General features: G+C 40.5%; 1 protein-coding gene across 6 annotated transcripts in view; it reads left to right on the plus strand.

Moving 5' to 3' along the window:
* Scml2 (Scm polycomb group protein like 2) overlaps positions 1-20,363 on the plus strand; it is a 157,775-nt gene that overhangs the window by 31,638 nt on the left and 105,774 nt on the right. For all 6 annotated transcript variants that reach the window (XM_075958084.1, XM_075958088.1, XM_075958086.1 and 3 more), the window contains exon 10: positions 13,968-14,090. In XM_075958084.1, coding sequence (XP_075814199.1) covers positions 13,968-14,090 — 123 coding nt within the window. The remainder of the gene's footprint in view (positions 1-13,967; positions 14,091-20,363) is intronic.

Consider the following 20,363-nt stretch of genomic DNA (forward strand, 5'->3'; position numbering starts at 1 on the left):
GACAAGGCTAAAATGTTGAAAAATGAAAAGTCTAAACAACAGGGACGTAAGGGACTGAAGAAAAGGAAACTGCTTAAGATCTTGAATTAGTGTTTCTTCTTGATGCCTTGAATATAAGAACATGGAATCATTAAAATTAAAAAATAGAAATACATTTAAATGTATATATAAACTTATAATCGTAAATACCTATATATATATATATATATATATATATATATATATATATATTTGTGTACATTTATTACTGTTATAAAATCAGCTAAAATGACTCTTACCTGTATAGTATGTACCTGCATTCGGACAAGAAACTAAGGTTTTTCTCCATTCATCAGGGCCTCAGGGAAAGCCCCAGACAGCACTAGCTCTTAACAACCTCCAACCTAATCCAGAGTTTCAGTTCATTTTCATGATCAAAATCCCAATTCTTACCCATCTTTTGTTTTAAGTTTGAAATATGTTCTCGGCAGTGGCCTCGGTCAGCTCTGTGACTGTTCTGTCACTGTGTTGGTTTGGAAGTAGTCAGTTGTCATGTGCTCTCCCCAGACTCTCAGACAGCTGGCTGGAGCACAGGCCTGAGTCGCCTGCCCCATAGCAATGGTGTCTTTGACAAAATGAAAGAATGCTATTTCAAAATTAGATTTCAAACACATTTAGATGATGTTAACCTGTCTATACAGAATGGACTTTATTTGATCTCTTGCCTATAATTTATTCACCTGAATATGCATGTCTACTTAGTTTATGAAAATACCCTTTTGTAAGTATTTGTGATAATTAATAGAGTTTTGCTTTTTTTGTCTGCTGCTGCTTTCGTAATAGGCACTTGACTATAGAACTCGTATGTGACTATTTGTGAGAGCTGTGTTCACGAGTGATGGTCTCTTGTGTAGCATAGGGTTAAAACTTATTCTAAAGTGAGGTTCAGTTTCTCCCAGGAAAGAACATGTAAAAGATACGGTTGGTCTTTATTCTTGTCAAGTCTTATAATGTTGTCAGGCAATTAAGGTTTGCCTTTAGGAGAGTTTTTGTCAATCATTTTTTTTTTTTTGCATATCTGACTCTTTGACTGTGTCTTAATGAGTATTTCCTCAGTTTAAGTAATTTTCATGGCTTTATATACTTTCTGATCCCCCTTGTCCCAGTGACACCCCTTATATGTCCTTCACTCATTTCTTCATTCAGTGGTTCATTTGTTTATTGGTCCTCTCTGTCCAGTGCTCACTAATTTCCCTTTTCCCTACTGATGCCTACCTCCCATGAGCTTGTTGGCATTGGCCAGCAGTGGTGGAATTTGTTTCCTGATTTGGTATTTTCTGTGTCTTTCTCATTTTCTTCCTTAACCTTTGCTGGTCCAACTTCTCTTCCCTTCCTTTCTTCTTCCACACCTTTCCATCTTTCTTGTTGCCTATTTCCTTCTCCTGCATCTCTTTTGATCTGTTTCTTCCCCTTCTAAGGGGAAGTTCTTGCCTCTTCTTCTAAGTTCTTTCCATTCCCTCATTCCTTCCCTATATCATCTGCCCTTTCTTCCTTTGCCCTTTAATCATTACATCCCTTTCCCCATTGCCTACCGCCTTGCTCTCTCACAAGCACCATTGCATCTGTGCCTTCCCTTTTTCACTCTTTCCCATTTTTTCACTGTATTTCTCTCCTCCCATTTAAAAAGTTCTAAACCGCTTTCCCATTTTAAGCTAGGAGAACCTTTCTTACATTTTTTCCCCTTTGAAACTTTGTGTTTTTCTCCCTTTCTCTCTCTCTCTCTCTCTCTCTCTCTCTCTCTCTCTCTCTCTCTCTCTCTCTCTCTCTCTCTCATTTACCTTTCGAGCCACCCTTAGTTTTCCATTATGATTTTTGCTTATTATTTCATCCTCCTCATTATCATCATTTTTATTACTTTTATTTGCTTTTACAGATAGCCCTGTCCATGTGCTTCTGAGTTTCATGGAAGTCTTTGTGTAGAGTAGGGTGCTCTCAAACTCACAGAAATCCTTCTATTTCTGCTTCATGAGGCCCAGGGATTCAAGTCCTCTGCTGGCAGCCTGGCTAAATTTCCATTTTAAAGTCACTCCCATTTCTCCTTTCGCAATTCTTTCTGTATTTCTTACCCCTTTTCTCTCCTCCTTTTCTTTCTCCTTCCCTACTGCCTTTCTTCCTTCTGTGCCTCTTCTCTGTCTGACCTTTTTCCCTTCACCTCTCACCCCCCCATACTTCCCACATTCCCACACTTCCTGTCTCCTCCTGATTGCTCCTCCTACTTCAGTGTTTCTCCCCTTCCCATACCTTTATCCTTTTCTCATCCATTTTCTCTCTGCAACCTGTTTGCAAAGTACCTAGTTCTATTTTTTTTTTTGCCTCTTTGCAAATACTTCTCTTTTCCCCCAAGCCTCTCATTTCACAGCCCTTTCCTATGTTAAAAGTTTCTTTCCTGACCCCTCTGGAAGTAGGGTAGGTTTATTTAGTAAACAGAATGGAACCAGCTTCTGCAGCACAGGCTGTGGGCTTGGACAACAGGTGCTATGTTCTGGCCCTGCCAGTAGGGGGCGATATAGAATGTTTCTCACTTCCGGTTTTCAGAATGCCTTGAAGTCTGTTTGACAATTTGGGCCATTGTGAGGGCTGTTGCCCAGAGGGGCTCAGGCCCTTTGGGTTTCTAGGCAGCTCATGAACTCTCTCAGAGTTGTTGGCCCTCTCCATGGATGCCGAGTGCTGATTTTGGCCTAGTGGAGCTCTCTGCTCACTATGGCAGTGATTAGAGTGTTTGTTGAGATTCGTCCATCCCAACAACTCCCTTTCTCCTGAGGAGTCTCACTTTAAACTTTCCTGTTGAGGGCTTTCTGGAACTTTTCTTGTTCTCATTCTTTTGCCTGACCCCACGACTTGGACTCTGTGGTGTGCTTTTCCAAATCGATTATTAGAACTTGTTTGATTTGCTTATAACCACTCTTTCCTTTCTTAGTAGGTTTTAAATGCTTTCCAAAGCTTCTTCCCCATCCTATAGTTTTCCTTCTTCTGTTTCATGTCTCCTTTCCAACTCCCTTCTCCCCTTCCAGTTCCTTTACAGCTCCTTTTCCTCTTTCCTTTTGTTTTCTCATCTCAACTTTTCTCCACATTTTCCCCATCCTTTGGACTCTGTATTTCTTTCATCATTTTTTCCTTTTTTTAAAAAAAAAAACTATCTTTTTTCATTTACATACCAATCCTAGTTTCCACTCCCTCTCCTCCTCCCATTCCCTGCAAAGTCTGCTCTACCCCAATCCCACATCCAGTTCTCAGGGATGGTAAAGCACTTTGCTTTGAGGATTGTCCAGGGTTCTCCCTACTATATCTAAGGTGAGTAAGGTATCTGTCCAAGGAGAATGTGTTCCAAAAAGCCAATACAAGCAGTAGGGATAAATCCTGGTGCCAATGCTGGTGGCCGTGGAGTCTTCTCAAGCCATACACTTGTCACCCACATTCAGAGGGTCTAGTTTGGTCCAATGCTGGTTCCTTTCCAGTCTAGCTGGAATTAGTGAGCTTCCATTAGCTCAGGTAGACTGTTTCAGTGGGTGTACCCATCGTGTTCTTGATCTCGTTGCTCATATTCTCACTCCTCCTACTCTTCAGCTAAACTTTGAGAGCTCAGTCCAGTGCTCCACTGCAGGTCTCTGCCACTGTTTCTATCAGTTGCTGGATGATCTTTCTTTCTATGGTGACATTTAAGATAGTCATCAATCTGAATCCAGGTCAAGGCCAGTTAAAGTACCCTTTCCCCTATTGCTTAGGGTCTTAGCTGGGGTCATCCTTGTGGATTCCTGGGATTTTCTCTAGTGCCAGGCTTCTTGCTATCCTGTAATGGTTCCCTCAATCAAAATATCTCTTTTCTTGCTCTCTATCTTTGTCCTTCCTCCATCTTGATTATCCCATTTCCTCATTTTTCTTTCCCACTTACATTCTCCCCTTACCCTCCCTTTCCCTTCCCTTCTGACTCAACTCCCAGGTTCCCAATTTTGTCTGGAGATCTTGTCTATTTCCCCTTCCCCGGGGGATCTATTTATGTTTCTATTAGCATTTGCCTTGTTACTTAACTATCTAGGGTTGTGGTCTATGTTTGTTATTCTTTGTTTACAGCTAGTATCTACTAATGAGTGAGTACATACCAGTTCATCTTTTTGGGTCTGTGTTATCTCTCTCGGGATACTTTTTCTAGTTCCACCCATTTGCATACATATTTTAAGATGTCATTTTTTTTGCTTTGCTTTTGTTTTTCTGCTGAGTAGTACTCCATTCTTCATCAGTTCTTCGGTTGAGGTATATCTAAGTTGTTTCCAGGTTCTGGCTATTAAAAATAATGCTTCTATGATGATTGGTGAACAAATGTCCTTGTAATATGATTGAACATCCTTTCAGTGTGATATTGCTGGGTCCTGAGCTAGGTTATTTCCTGATTTTCTTAGAAAACACCATAATGATTTCCAGAGTGGTTGTGCAAGTTTGCATTCCCACGAGCAATGGAGGAGTATTGCCCTTACTCCGCATCCTCTCCAGCATAAGCTGTCATTAGTGTTTTTGATCTTAGGCATTATGACAGCTTTAAGATGGTATCTCAGAATCATTTTGATTTGCACTTCCCTGATGGCTAAGGATGTTGAACATTTCCTTAAGTGTCTTTCAGTCATTTAAAATTTTTCTGTTGCAAGTTCTCTGTACTGTATTTTTAATTGGATTATTTGGAATTTTGATGTCTAATTCATTGAGTCCTTTGTATATTTTGTAGATAAATCCCCTGTTTGATGTGGGGTTGGTGAAGATCTTTTCCCCATTCATTCAGCTGCATTTTTGTCTTATTGACTGTATCCTTTGCTTTACAGAAGTTTCTCAGTTTCAGGCGGTCCCATTTATTTATTGTTGCTCTCCCTGTCTCTGATACCTGCGTTATATTTAGGAAGGGGTCTCTTGTGCCCATGTTTGAAGGCTACTTCCCAGTTTCTTTTCTATCAGGATTAGTGCATTTGGGTTTATATTGAAGCCTTTAATTCATTTGGTTTTGAGTTTTGTGCATGGGGATAGATATGTGTCTATTTGCCTTCTATATGTTGACAGTTATGCCAGGACCATTTGTTAAAGATACTCTTTTTACCATTGTGTAATTTTATTTTTTTTCTGTCAAAAAATCAGGTGTTCATAGGCGTGTGGATTAATATCCAAGTCTTTGATCTGATTCTGTTGGTCAACCTTTATGTTTTTATGCCAATACCAAGCTGTTTTCATTATTGTAGCTCTATAAGAGAGTTTGATGTCAGGGATGGTGAGGCCTCTGACAGTTCCTTTATTGTACAGGATTGTTCAGGCTATCATGGGTTTTTGTTTTTCCATATGAAGTTGTGTATTGTTCTTCAAATTCTCTGAATATTTGTGTTGGGATTGATGGGGATTGTATTGAGTCTGTAGTTTGCTTTTGGTAGCATTGCCATTTTTATTATGTTGATCCTACCTATCCAAAAGCATGGACAACCTTTCCATTTCTGGTATCTTATTCATTTATTTCATCAAAGACTTAAATTTCTTGTTCAACAGGCCTTTCACTTCTTTGATTAGTGCTACCCCAAGATCTTTTATGCTATTTGTGGTTATTGTGAATGGTGATGTTTTTCTGATTTCACTCTCAGCTTCTTTATCATTTGTATATAGGAGGGCTACTGATTTTTTGAGTTGATCTTATAATTACTGCCACATTACTGAAGGTATTTTTCAACTGTAGGAGATCCCTAGTAGTTTTGGGGGTCACTTATATATCATCTACAAATACCAAATATATCATCTAAAATTTGGCTTCTTCCTTTTCAATTTGAATCCCTTTGATCTCTTTTTGTTGTCCTACTGCTCTAGCCAGAACTTCAAGAACTATGTTGAAGAGATATGGAGAGAGTGGACATCCTTGTTTTGTTCCTGATTTTAGTGGAATGGATTTGAGTTTCTCTCCATTTAATTTGATGTTGGCTGTTGGCTTGGTGCATATTGCTTTTAATATGTTTGGATATGTTCCTTGTATCCTTAATGTCTGCAGGACTTCTGTCACGAAGGGATGTTGGATTTTGTCAAATGCTTCTACTCTGTACTGTCAGCACTTGTGTCTCAGAGAGCCACTTAGATATCTTTTGGCACACTCTCTTGGTCCACTCTGTTGGTTTGCTTTCTTTGTCCACTCTGTGCCATCGCAGCCTGTGCTTGAGAGTCTATTGGTCCTCTGTGTGTAGTTGCAGCCTGTTCTTCAGAGTTCCTCTGAGTTGCAGGAGATTAGATTGCTTGGAGGCAGAGTGGGACTTGCAGCTTACTGGGTCCAATTGATGGCGTGGGGATTTTTGAGGAGTCTACATCTTGGACATGTCTGTGTATTTGCAGCTTGTGTTTCAGAGTTCCGCAGAGGTCGCGGGGGATAGGAGGGTTTGGGGAAAGATTAGGAATTGTTGCTTACAGGGTCCAATTGATGGGATGTGGCCCAGGGTTTTACCCTGGTATGAAGGGCCTAGAGTTTGTAGTGCCCTGTGGGTGGGTGTTCACTTACCCCTTTTCAGAGTTCCTCTGAGTTCCTTGAGGATAGGAGGGTTTGGGGACAGATTGGGATATATATAGCTTACAAGGTCCAATTGATAGGATGGTTGTGTTACAGCAGCCTACTTACAGGAAGATTCCCTGCTGGCTGGCTAGAGAAGCTGAGGCAGGTGGGAGAAGGGGCCCAGGGATTTGCCCTAGTATGGAGTGTCTAGAGTGTGGGGTACCCTGCTCTGTAGGTGGTAACTCACCTCAAGGTCGTCTTTGTGTATTTTCACCCTGTATTTCAGAGTTTCTTTGAGGTTGTAGGGGACAGGAGGGTATGCGGGCAGAGTAGGAATTGTAGCTTACAGGGTCAAATTGATGGGATATGGTTTTTGGAGCAGTCTGCCTGCAGGACTCTTGCCTTCTGCTTGGGTAGAGAAGCTGAGGTAGATGGGGGAGGTGCCTGGGGATTTTTCCTGGTATTGAGGGCCTAGAGAGTTTGGTGCCCTGCCAGGTGGGTTGGCACTCACCTCTTGGACATCTCTTTGTAGTAGCTGTCTGTTTTTTTAGAGTTCCTCTGAGTTGATGGGGGACAGGAGGATTTGGGGTTAGAGAAGAACTTGTGGCATATAAGATCCCATTGATGAGATCTATATCTCTGTTTTTAAGAGTATACGTTTCAGGTATAAGTAATGTTGCAATTGATGATCCTGGGAGGATCAGGTGTTATTAGGCTATCTGTTTCCACTTTTAATAATATGCAAAGGATTATTTTCATCTCTGTTCTTATGTCCAGCACTGGATAATGCTATTATTAATGTACTTCGGTGTCACATAGCTTTTGACTGTGGTATATTACCTTGAGAGACCATCATCTTGAACTTTTAATCTCTAGTTTCAGTTTTGGGTTGAATTTGTCTCTTGCTCCATCCTTTTCTTCCTTCATCCCTCCCTTCTCTTACTCTCTGTCCTCCTCTGTCTGTCTGTCTGTCTCTCTTTCTGTATATGTGAGTTTGTGTGGTTTTTGTGCATGTGTGAAAGAATGAGTTTAGTGTTTTCTTTATATGTCTGCATCTCTATGAATGTAAGTCTTTCTACTTACTGGAGGCATATAGATTCCCATGGACAGCTTGCTGGAGCTGGGTTTTTGAATCTACAATATAAGTTTCTGATCGAATCTCTTTGCCAGTTATGAACCATGCAGATGGCTCCTTGAGGTTTTTTTTTCTAGTATACATTTACAGCTTTTCTACTCTTGAGGTTTTTTTATGCTATACATTTACAATTTCTTGCATGCTTATCTTAGTTAAGGACCTATTTTTCATATTTAAATTATGAATCTGTGTCTTTTAAAATTACCTAGGCCAGGCTTCAAAATGCTCTGTATCTCAAACATGTGACATCTTTTTGTATCCTTGACAAGATTTATGGTGTTTATACTCTGACCTGTGCTTCTGTAGTGCTGTGATGTCAGGAGCCTACCACTCTGTCCACTGTGGAATTTTTTCTATGTTTATTTTTTGTTTATTTATATGTTTTGTAACAGGATTTCTCTGTGTTACAATCCTTCAAATATGGAAGTTGATTCATATTCCAGGCTGGCCTCGAACTCATAGATATCCCCTTGCCTCTGCCTCCCAAGGGCCATTTTTGTTTTCCTAAGAGAATGTAACTTAGAAACTGGCTCCTGTGCTGGACTGTCCTGAGCTCATGGTCCACCTGCTGCCTCCTCCATAGTAGTTCCATTGTAGGTGTGGGCAACATGGCCCAGAAGTATTTTTGTGCTGTTTTTCACACTCATCTCTGGTATGCATTAGGGCCTTGTTCCCATCATGTTTTGTTAAGGTGTTTGTGCTGTTCTTAGTCATGCTTGTAGCTCACTGTGTATTATGTTGTTGTTGTTTTCTGTATGTCCTTACAAAAAAAGATGTGTCTGTGAGTAGTTCTGGGCTATGAGATGAGGTCTCCTTGACATTTCTGAGGTATTCTGTTTTTGTCTCTTGGCTGTAGGTACGGAAATCTGTGTTTGTCTTTTTGAGAATAAAACCTTGCTTTTATTTGTCCTCCCCATCATGGTGACAAATGTCAATTTCTGGGCTTTTGTTGTCTGTAGAAGACGGAGGGAATGATCCCCACTGATGCATATTAAGAATATGTGAAGATGCTGAAAGGAAAATTAGATTAAAGAGATAGTTCATTGAAAGAAAAATTGTTCCACCCCAAGTACCAGTCCTGCTGCAGGGGGAACACTGGGTGAAGGTGTACAGACAGTATATTGTGCTTCGTGGATAAGATACAGCACTGGAAGTGTAATAGATATTCTACAGTCCTTACACTTCCTCTGTGATAAACTGGACGGATGTGTGACTCAGTCTTGTTGGTTATTCAAAGATATGGATTGTACAGGATAGCAGATCCATCATGTGGTCCATACACATCTAGTACGTGGAGAGCTCATCAGATCAGGCTCAGTTTTGCTTATTTTGCAGCCATCAGCTGTCCACACTGGTCGTGTCTACACCGTGTTTTCATTTCTTTGACAGTCACACTCTCTCTGAGTTGTGCCTCCACTCTTCCGGCGTTTTTCTGTGTTTTATGAATTTGACAGGGATTTGGCTCATTAGTTTTAGCCCTTTCTCATTTCCTAGACTCTTTGGCCATGCAAGTGATGTCATAAGGAATTATGTTAGTGATACCCTCTTACCTACCTCTATTTTGATGCCTTGTTCTGTATACATCTTTACTTTTTCCTGAGGTAAATGTTTATCTGTTATTCTGTCTACTGCTTTTCTGTCTTCTATGCATCAGCCTATGAGTTCTTGGCAGGTAAATGGTGTTTTCCAGGGTTTTCTTGTGTTGTAGGAGGCCGCTTGTTTGTTTCTGGCTGCACAGTCCCAAAATAATCACACAAAACTGTATTAATTAAACCACTGCTTGGTCTATTAACTCTAGCTTCTTATCGGCTAGCTCTTGCATGTTAATTTAATCCATTTCTATCAATCTGTATATTGCCACGTGGCTGTGGCTTCCTGGGTAAAGTTCCAACTTTTCTCTCCAGCAGGGCTACATGTCTTCTCTCTAACTCTGCCTTCTTTCTCCCAGCATTTAGTTTTATTTTCCCTACCTAGCCATATTCTGCTAAACCACTGGCTGAAACAGCTTCTTTATTCATTAACTAATAAAAGCAACAAACATACAGAAAGACCTACCACACCATTTCCTCTTTTCTGTTTAAATAAAAAGAAAGGCTAACAATAAAATTACATATAAAAAAACAGGTATCAAGTCTACGTTATCTTTTATCATCACTAAGGAACACTATAACTATCTATTCTTCAACTCCATTAAATACTCCATAAGGATAGAAACAGGAAGTGCATTTTAAGCAACTTCCAAACCTCTAGAATTGACAGAGACATCATGCTGCCTAGACCATCACCCAAGGTTCTTCTGTAATGTTAGGCACATACATCTTCAGCCCACAGGCCCATTGTATCTGGTAGACTTTTCTACAAAGAAGGAAATTTCAAAGACAGTTGTACCTATATTGACAGTTTGTCAATAACTTTCTTCTGTGTCCTGCAGAATGTCTAGCAGTGTATTTTATGAAGCAGGAACCCCGAAGAATAGTCTCACCTTTAGTAAAGTTCAACAGTCATTTCTTTGTGGGCCCTGCATGTCCAGTTCACATAGCATATCATCAAGCAGTCCACACAAGAGCAATTTCTTGCCCAAATGGCTAACAAACTCCATGAAGAGCCTCTTCGATGCCCATCATCCTTTTGAAGTAGATTGGTGCTGCCAGGAGCAGATGTATCTCACTGTCATGATGAAAAGTCTTACATTCTTAAAGCATTTTAAATGCCATACTGTAGTCTTTGAAAGATCTGAAGGATACTTATCTAACTGAAATATATCTGTATATCTAGAAAACCTAACTAACATGACTACAAGCTTGACTATTACAGATGATAATCTAGTAACCTATATTTTTAATTATACATTACATTTTTAATTGAGCTGGACAAACACAATACCTTAATCAAGAACAGAAATACGTATACAGAGTATAACAAAATTGACCTTAAATGTGTATCAATAAACAAGTTCCATACAAATGCAAATATCTACAACATATCCCCCTTTAAATGTAAACAAACATTTATAGACAATATTTGGGAATATGGGCGCATTTCTCTCCAAACTGTATTCTGCTTTTTATTGGGGGAAGTAATTTTGGGGGGTATTTATGGTGACCTTTCAAGGGTATTGGTACTTCAAACTACATTAGCCTGGAAGGATTCCACAGGTTCTCATCTTCTGTGGAAACAAAAGAAGATCCTCTTTTCCAAAGCCACATATTCTTAGACTCAAATTTTGAAGTCAAGAAACCTTTAAGAGGGAGAACATGAGCAAAGAAGTCGGGACCACTAGGGGTGCACCCACCCACTGAGACAGTGGAGCTGATCTACTGGGAGCTCACCAAGGCCAGCTGGACTGCTACCAAAAAAACATGGGATAAAACTGGACTCTCTGAACATGGCGAACAATGAGGGCTGATGAGACGCCAAAGACAATGGCACGGGGTTTTGATCCTACGTAATGTGCTGGCTTTGTGGGAGCCTAGCCAGTTTGGATGTTCACCTTCCTAGATATGGACGGAGGGGGGAGGACCTAGGACTTAAACCCTGACTGCTCTTTGGACTGGAGAGGGAGGGGGAGAGGAGTGGGGGGAAGGGGAGAGGGGTGGGAGGAGGGGGAGAAGAGTGGGAGGAGGGGGAGAAGAGTGGGAGGAGGGGGAGGGAAATGGGAGGCTGGGAGGAGGTGGAAATTTGTTTTTTTTTTCTTTCTTTATTGTCCTTTTATCAATAAAAAAACAACAAAAAAAAGAAACCTTTAAAACAGATGTGTTGTTTTTGCTCAGCATTCCCCAGAATCAAATGTCTCTCTGCAGTCAAAAAATTACAAAACACAATAATGTATATAATCCAGATTCTCTGTGTATATTCGATCTTTACATGGCTTATTTTCCTTACTCTATTACTTTTTCTACAAGTTTCATGTCTATTTTATTATCTTTACTTTTTTAATTTATGACTGTGTAATATGTCTCTTTAAAGACTTTGTTTTATTTTTTTTAAAAAAACATTTAGTTCATTTTGTAACTCTCTATACTCTTTTTCTTCTCTCTCCCAAGCCAACATACATTTATCCATGACTGTGACCCATTTAGAGGCCTTTTCTATCTGGATTTGTCTTTATTGTATATCTGTTGTCCCTTTCTGACCAGAACCACTTTTTAAAATGTTAAACATCTTGTCTAGTACTAAGGCTGCTTTGCCTTTTGGCTCTGACCAGTCCAACATGGCAGAGACATATTTGCTATTTCTGAGAGCCACGCACATTGCTTTAGTTCTAGGTATGCGAGTAAGCAGATTATAACCCACTGCTTACAAACCCCATTTAGGTGCTCAGCCTCCTGAATGAGGCAGAGTTAGTGCTGGCAGCATGACCCAGGAAGCTGCCATTTTGAAACTGCATGGTTTTTTTTTTTTCCTGTTAACACTGAATAAGGAAGACTCTCTTGAGGGAGCTGTGGCACGCCACCAGCTGAAAAAATGTGGCTAAACTTTGTGGATTTTTTTTGTCTAGAATTCCTTTTTAAGCTTTCTCTGGTTTTATGTGGATATAGTTGACCACATTGGAGTACCAGTTTGTTGTAGGAGGTCACATGTTTGTTCCTGGCTGCTCAGCCTCAAAGTAACCACACAGAAACTGTATTAATTAACTCAGTGCTTGGTCTATTAACTCTAGCCTCTTATTACCTGGATCTTACACGTTAATTTAACCCATTTCTGTTGATCTGTTTATTTCCATGTGGCTGTGGCTTACTGGGTAAAGTTCCAACATCTGTCTCTGGCTTTTCTCTGACTCTGCCTTCTTTTTCCTAGTATTCAGTTATGTTTTCTCCACCTAGCTCTAGTCTGCTAAGCCACTGGCCAAAAAATCTTCTTTATTCATTAATCAATAAAAGCAACACACATACAGAAGGACCTTCCATACCATTTTTGTATGCTTTTTTTCCTTGAAACTTGTCACTGTTCCCCATGTCTTATGATTGGCTAGGTTTGTAAATGAACACACCATGGAATCAGGAGTTTCCCTCTTGAAAATATAGGCCCGTATCCTTGTTATTATAGTGAAAAATCTCATATTTCCAGGAAAACCAGAGCTTAAGGATTAGAGGAGACCATGCAAACATGGAGGATTTTGCAGAACTCTGTGAAAATGGTCAGGAGATCAGGGGAATAAATAGTTCAGCTGAGTGAACGTTGGATAAGGAGTGCCTCTAGAGTGTGGGTCCCTTCCTAGATACCTGTGTGACTTGAAACCTATGTCCCTCATTTGTCCTGGAGAGCAGGTCTTTTTTGTTTTGCCAGGTCAGGCCTACACTGCTGGACTAAAGTCATCTTCCTCATCCAGCATTCCATATTTCTGGGATAAGGGGTCTTTTGACATTCCCATATGTCAGGGTTTTTTTTTTCAATTTATATGGAATGGAGTAAAGAGAGCTGCAGTTGTGTTTCAAAGTCTCAGGTTATATTTTCAGTGCCATTTTGTTTTAGACCCATGTCAAATTCTACTCCAAAGAGGTTGTTGAGAGTGTGGTCATTTGTAGCTGCTATTTTATGCCTTTCTGGGTACTTTAAATCTATATATGGATGCAAGTAGACATGTATGTAGGCATATTTTTATGTATAGGTGTGTGTGTATGTAGGTATGCGTTTATATACACATAAACACCCACCCATGCATTGATTTCTCAGTGCTTACAAAATATCCAAAGTTGTTCTTCTTCTGACCCTGGTTTCTTTTTCCTTTGTCCTCTGAACTCCAGGATTTCAGGCCCAATACTTCTTTATAAATATTTCTATTGTATTTCTTTCTTCTATCATTCTTCAGACCCTGTTGTTACAGTTGAGTTGTCTGCATCTTTCTCTGAGACACAGATGTGTGGAGAAGGAACTTAATTCCTGGGCTAAACCCAGGCACAGGCTTGACAAGTCCAACAGAGGCCTAGAGTTAGGCCCTAACATGGGTGATATCTTTGGGTCCTAGAACCCAGGTCTTCCTATCGTGAAAGGCCGTGCTTATCATTCCTATGGCCTGTGTGCACTCAGCTTGAGCTTCACTTGCAATACTCTGTGTTACCTTGTGCATCAACTTTCTACTGACTTTGTCCCCTTGTAGGAGAATTTTTGCTGACACTGTCCCATTTTTCCTTTTAGAAAAACTGTATATAGGATTTAGAATGTCCTAATATATCTGCTTGTACCAGCAGTCAAATTGTATAAGCATGCCTGATCCCAAACTTTACTATCTTCTCTAACTTTTCATCGCCTGGTTATCTCTCTCTCTCTCTCTCTCTCTCTCTCTCTCTCTCTCTCTCTCAGGAACCAGTCAGTAGGAAACAACCTGTCAGTGCGGGACAACCGATTCTTCAATATGGACCCCAGACTACAGGAGTAGGAGGAGAAGATGCCCGTGGAGGAGGAGAAGATGCCCGTGGAGGAGGAGTAAGTATGGCCATAACATAGAGAAAACTAAGAGAAGCCAGGCTGAGGAACTGCCTGAAGGGAGAGGCAGAAGGGTTGGGAGTACAATTACATAGGACAGCAGGATTCTAAAGAGCTCTTTCTCTTCCCTCAGGTGCGTCTGTTGCTTTTCTATTCTAGTTCTTGGGGTGTATTGCTAAAGCACTTAGAAAGTCTTTACTTTCAGTCAAGAAGTCTGCCTTTGGTTACCTGAAAATATTTCAATAAATTTTAAAAATATGAGAACATATAATTGAGAGTTTCAAGGCAAAATATTTCCTAACAAAGTCAAATGTGTTTCATATCGATAGGTTTGAGCTATCTGTGTAGACACATGATTGCTTAGACCTGTAGTATGCATATGATTTGACTGTAATCTGAAACCCTCATAAATGTTGTCAGTCTAATCTAAAACAAACAGGAATTCACAGGAGAAACATAAAAATTCTAAACAACAGGGAGAGAAGAGGCTGAAGGAATGGAAGCTGCTTTACATCTCAAATTAGTTTTTCTTTGGGATGCCTCAGAGGACAAGGACATTGAATCATTAAAATTAAAAAAAAGTATGAATGTGTATATATACTTAGAAACATATATACCTTTATTTGTGTGTGTGTGTGTGTGTGTGTATATATATATATATATATATTACTATTATGAAATCAACAAAAATAACTCTTACCTGTATAGTATGTACCCCAATTTGGACAGAAACTAAATTATTTATCCATACCTTGTGACCTCAGGGAAAGTCTCAGACAGGCCTAGCTCTTAACAACCTCCAACCTAGTCCATTATTCAAGACGTTTCCATGAGCAAAATCCCAATTTTTATCCATCTTTTGACTTTTAAGTTTGAAATATGTCATCGTCAGTGGCCTAGGTCAGCTCTGTGACTGTTCTGTCACTAGGTGGGTTTGGAAGTAGTCAGTTGTCATGTGCTCTCCCCAGACCCTCAGACAGCTGGCTGGAGCACAGGCCTGAGTCGCCTGTGCCAGGTCATATTGATTCCTCCTTTAAGTCGTGGCATTCACCCACTGAGCCAATGTGCCTGAGCTAATGGGAGCTCACCCACTCCAACTGGACTGGGAATGAATGAGCATGGAATCAAACTAGTCCCTCCGAATGTGTTTGACAATTGGGGCAGACTGAGGGGCTAATAACAATGGCGCTAGAATTTGTCTCTACTGCGTGTATTGAGTTTTTGGGATCCTGTTCTCTTTGGATGTATACCTTGCTCAACCTGGATGTAGTGGGGAGGGCATTGGACTTTCCACAGGGCAGGGTGCCTTGCCCTCTTTTAGGATTGGGGGGGCGTGGGGGAACGTGCGTGGAGGGAGTGGGAGGAAAGTGGAAGGAGGGGAGGAAGTGGAAATTTGGATTGATTTTTTTTAAAGTAATAAAATAAAAAAGTAATGGCGTCTTTGAAGAAATGAAAGAATGCAGTTTTAGATATTTGCATTCTTACATGTTTAGAAGATGTTAACCTGTCTGTACAGATTTATCCTTATTTGGTCTCCTGTCTGTAATTTATTCATGTTGAAAAATAGGCTTATAAAGATACCATCCCAAGAATGCATGTCTACTTAGATTATGAAAACCCTTTTGGGAATATTTGTGATAACTTGTAGAGTTTTGTCATTTTGTCTGCTGCTGCTTTGGAAATAGTCACCTGACTATAGAAATCATATGTTATAGTTTCTGAGAGCTGTGTTTATGAATGACTCTCCTTGTAGAGCATAGGGTTAAAACTTATTCAAAAATGAGGTTCAATTTCTCCGAAGATAGAAAATGTAAAAGATTCTGTTGGTCTGTATTCTTGTCAACTCTTAATGCTGTCAGGATATTAAGGTTTGCCATTAGGAGAGTTTTTTTGTCAGTGATGTTAATGCATATTTGTTTCTTGGACAGTGTTTTAATGTGTATATCATCAGTTTCAGTCATTATCACGGCTTTATACACTTTCTGATCCCCCTTGTCCCAGTAACACCCCTTGTATGTCCTTCACTCATTTCTTCATTCAGTGGTTCATTTGTTCATTGGTCCTCTCTGTCCAGAACTCACAAATTTCCTTTTTCCCTACTGATGTCTGCTTCCCATGAGCTGGATGCACTGGCCAACAGTGGTGGAATTTATCTCCTGATTTGGTATTTTGTCTATCCTTGGTATTTGTTCTTTCAAGGTCTCTGAAGAATTCTGTTGGGATTTCCATGAGGATTGCATTGAATCTAGATTTCTTTCAGTAGCCCTGCCATTTTTATTATGTTGATGCTACCCATCCAAGAGCATGGGACATCATTCCATTTTTCTGGTATCTTCTTCAAATTCTTTATTCAAAGACTTAAAGTTCTGTTTTTAATTGATTTTATTGATCTATACATTTTTTTCTGCTCCCCTTCCTTCTTCTCCCCTCCCCTTCCACCATCTCCCATGGTCCCCATGCTCCCAGAGTACTAAGGAGAGCTTGTCTTTTTCTACTTCTCATCTAGATTAGATACATGTATGTCTTTCTTAGTGTTGTCTAGGTTCTCTGGGGTTGTGAATTGTAGACTGGTTTTCTTTGCTTTATGTCTAAAAGCCACTTATGAGTGAATAATATGGTATTTGTCTATCTGGATCAGGGTTACCTCACTCAATATGATGATTTCCGGCTCTGCAAATTTGAAGATGACATTTTTTTGCTGTGTACTACTTCATTGTGTATATATACCACATTTTCCTTATTCATTCTTCAGCTGAGGAGCATTTAGATTGTTTCCAGGTTCTGGGTATGACAAACAATGCTGCTATAAACGTAGTTGAGCACATGTCCTTGTGGTACCATTGAGCTTCCTGTAGGTATATACCCAAACATGGTATTGCTAGGTCTTGAGGAAGGTTGTTTCCAGATTTTCTGAGAAATCGCCATACTAATATCCAAAGGGGCTGTAACCAGTTTGCACTCCCAACAGCAATGCAGGAGTGTTCCTTTTACCCCACAACCTCTCCAGCATAAGTTGTCCTCAGTATTTTTCATCTTGGCCATTCTTACAGGTGTAAGATGGAATCTCAGAGTTGTTTTGGTTTGCATTTCTCTGATGGCTAAGGATTTTCAATATTTCCTTAAGTGTCTTTTAGCCATTTTAGATTCCTCCGTTAAGAGTTCTATGTTTAAGTCTGTTTTTTGTTGGATTATATGTTATTTTGATGATCAATTTCTTGAGTTCTTTGTATATTTCGGAGATCAGACCTCTATCTAATGTGGGATTGGTGAAGATTTTTCCCATTCTGTAGCAAAGAAAATCAGCCCATAATTCACAATCCCAGAAAAATTAGACAAAAATGAGGACACTAAGAGAGACATACATAGATCTAATTTACATTAGAAATAGAAAAAGACAAAATCATCAACTCTTAATGCTGTCGGGATATTAAGATTTGCCTTTAGGAGAGCTTTTTGTCAGTGCTTTTTGTATATCTGATTCTTGTCCTAATGTGTATATCATCAGTTTAAGTCATTATCACTGCTTTATATGCTTTCTGATCCCCCTTGTCCCAGTGACACCCCTTGTATGTTCTTCACTCATTTCTTCATTCAGTGGTTCATTTGTTCATTGGTCCAGAACTCAGGAATTTCCCTTTTGTCTACTGATGCCTGCCTCCCATGAGCTTGTCCCTTTTCTTCCTTTGCTCATCCACGTTTTCTTCTCTTCCTTTCTTCTTCCACACTCCTTCCCATCCTTTCTTGTTGCCTATTTCCTGTCCTGCACCTGTCTTTTGACCTGTGTATCCCCCCTTCTGCCTTTTCTTCTAAGTCTTTCCTGTTCCCTCATTCCTTCCCTATATCATCTGCCCGTTTTTCCTTTACCCTTTAATCATTACATGCCCTTTTCTATTTCCTACTGCATTTCTCTATTTTGAGCACCATTCCATTGGTGACTTCCCCATTTTCCTCTTTTCCCATTTTCTACTGTATTTCTCTCCTCCTATTTTAAAAATTCCCATTTCAAGGCAGGAGAACCTTCCTCAAATTTTCCCCCTTCTAAACTTTTTTCTTTTCTTTCTTTTCTTTCTTTCTTTCTTTCTTTCTTTCTTTCTTTCTTTCTTTCTTTCTTTCTTGCCTTTCCAGCCACCATCAAATTTCCTTTATAATTTGTTTTGGTGTTTATTATTAATACCATCATCATCATCATCATTTTATTACTTTTATTTGCTTTCTCACCCATTTCCTCTCTGCACCCCATTTGCAATGTACCTAGTTCTATATTTCCTGACTCTTTGCAAATACTTCATTTTTCCCCGTCCTGCTGCCCTTCCCAGTCCTTTCCCCATGTTAGTTTTGTTCCCTGTGACCTTTGTAAGTAGGGTGGGCATACTTTCTAAAAGAAGAAAAACCATGGAAGGGATATGGAAATTCCTTCAGCTTCAGTCTCTGTTAAAAGATCCTCATGTGCTTTTCACCTAACCTGTCATTATAAATACTATGTAAGTTCTCACAGTGACCCTGCTACCCCACAGTCAGGTTGGTATTGAGGCTGAGTTCCAATTTCTCCATTTCCCACTACTTAGTAAACATCGGGAACTCACCAAGGCCAGCTGGCCTGGGTCTGAAAAAGCACGGGATAAAACCGGACTTGCTGAACATAGCGGACAGAGAGGACTACTGAGAAGTCAAGAACAATGGCAATGGGTTTTTGATCCTACTGCACGTACTGGCTTTGTGGGAGCCTAGGCAGTTTGGATGCTCACCTTACTAGACCTGGATGGAGGTGGGTGGTCCTTGGACTTCCCACAGGGCAGGGAACCCTGATTGCTCTTCGAGCTGATGAGGGAGGGGGACTTGATCGGGGGAGGGGGACGGAAATGGGAGGCGGTGGCAGGGAGGAGGCAGAAATCCTTAATAAATAAATAAATTTAAAAGAAAAAACAGGATGGGACCAGCTTCTGTAGCACAGGCTGAGGGCTTCGCCAACAGGCGCTGTGTTCCGGCCCTGCCAGTAGGGGGCGATGTAGAACGTTGCTCACTTATGGTTTCCAGAAGGCCTTGCTATGTTTGACTGACAGTTTGGGCCATTGTGAAGGCTATTGCCCTGACTTGCTCATGTCCTTTGGGGTTTCTTGGCCAGCTCGTGGACTTTCTCAGAATTGTGGGCCTTCTCCATGGATGCCGAGTGCTGATTTTGGCCTAGTGGAGCTCTCTGCTCACCATGGCAGTGAGTAGTGTGTTTGTTGAGATTCGTCCATCCCAACAACTCCCTTTCTCCTGAGGAGTCTCACTTTCCTGTTGAGGGCTTTCTGGAACCTTCCCGTTAACCCCAGGGGTCGACTCGGTGGTGTGCTTTCCCAAGTCCATTTTTAGTACATGTTTGGGTTGTTTATAACCGTTCTTTCCATTCTTAGTAGTGTTTAAATGCTATAGCTGATTGTTGGGTGTCTCCTTTTTTTTGTTTCCCCTATCCAAACTCCTTTCCCTCTTTCTTACTTCCCAACAACTTTATCAGGCCTTTCACCCCTCCCCTCTACTATACCTAATTCCAGTCTCTGTTCCTCCTTTCCAGGCCTCCTCCTCTCCTCATCTGTCATTATTGCCTTCCCCCTCTCAGTTTTTCTGTCTCTAATTTGATTTTTCCCTGCCCAACCCCCTCTCTCTTACTGTCCCCTCTCCTATGTGCCCTCCTCCCCTACTTTTCCCTTACCACCCCTGCTAAGTTTTTCATCCCACTAGTTTTTAGAACCCTTCTTTCTTGTTCCTTCTGTTCTTTCCTTTTTCTTTCCCACCTTAACCTCCTTTGTAATTCCCTCACCACCTTCCAAAGTCCCCATCCCTGCCTTCCTTTCCAAAACCATCACCTGTTTTCCCTTTCCCGGTTTCTTTCCCTGTTCCCATTACCTTTCTTCTTCCTATGCATGTCCCACCTCTTCTCATTTCCCTTCCTTTTTCTTGGCACCAGTTCTCCAGTCCTTTTGTATACCATTCCCTCTTCTGAACTCTTTCCCCTTTCCAATGCTTTAAACTTTCTTTTTCTCCCCCACCCTTTCTATCTTTCCTAACCTATTTTGTGTTAATGTGTCTTTTCCCAGCACATTGTCTTTCTAATCCTTTATCCTATATTCTGTTTAGTACCTTTTTCCCTGTTCCTATTGCTGTCTCTCTCCTCAACCCCTGTTCTCTAGGTTCCTCTTCCAATGTCTGAGTTTTCTGCTTTCTCAAACCTCTTCCCTGATCCTACAGTTTTCCTTCTTCTGTTTCATGTCTCCTTTCCAACTCCCTTCTCCC

The sequence above is a fragment of the Microtus pennsylvanicus genome, chromosome X (genome assembly GCF_037038515.1).
Source record: "Microtus pennsylvanicus isolate mMicPen1 chromosome X, mMicPen1.hap1, whole genome shotgun sequence".
NCBI classification, from domain to species: Eukaryota; Metazoa; Chordata; class Mammalia; order Rodentia; family Cricetidae; genus Microtus; species Microtus pennsylvanicus.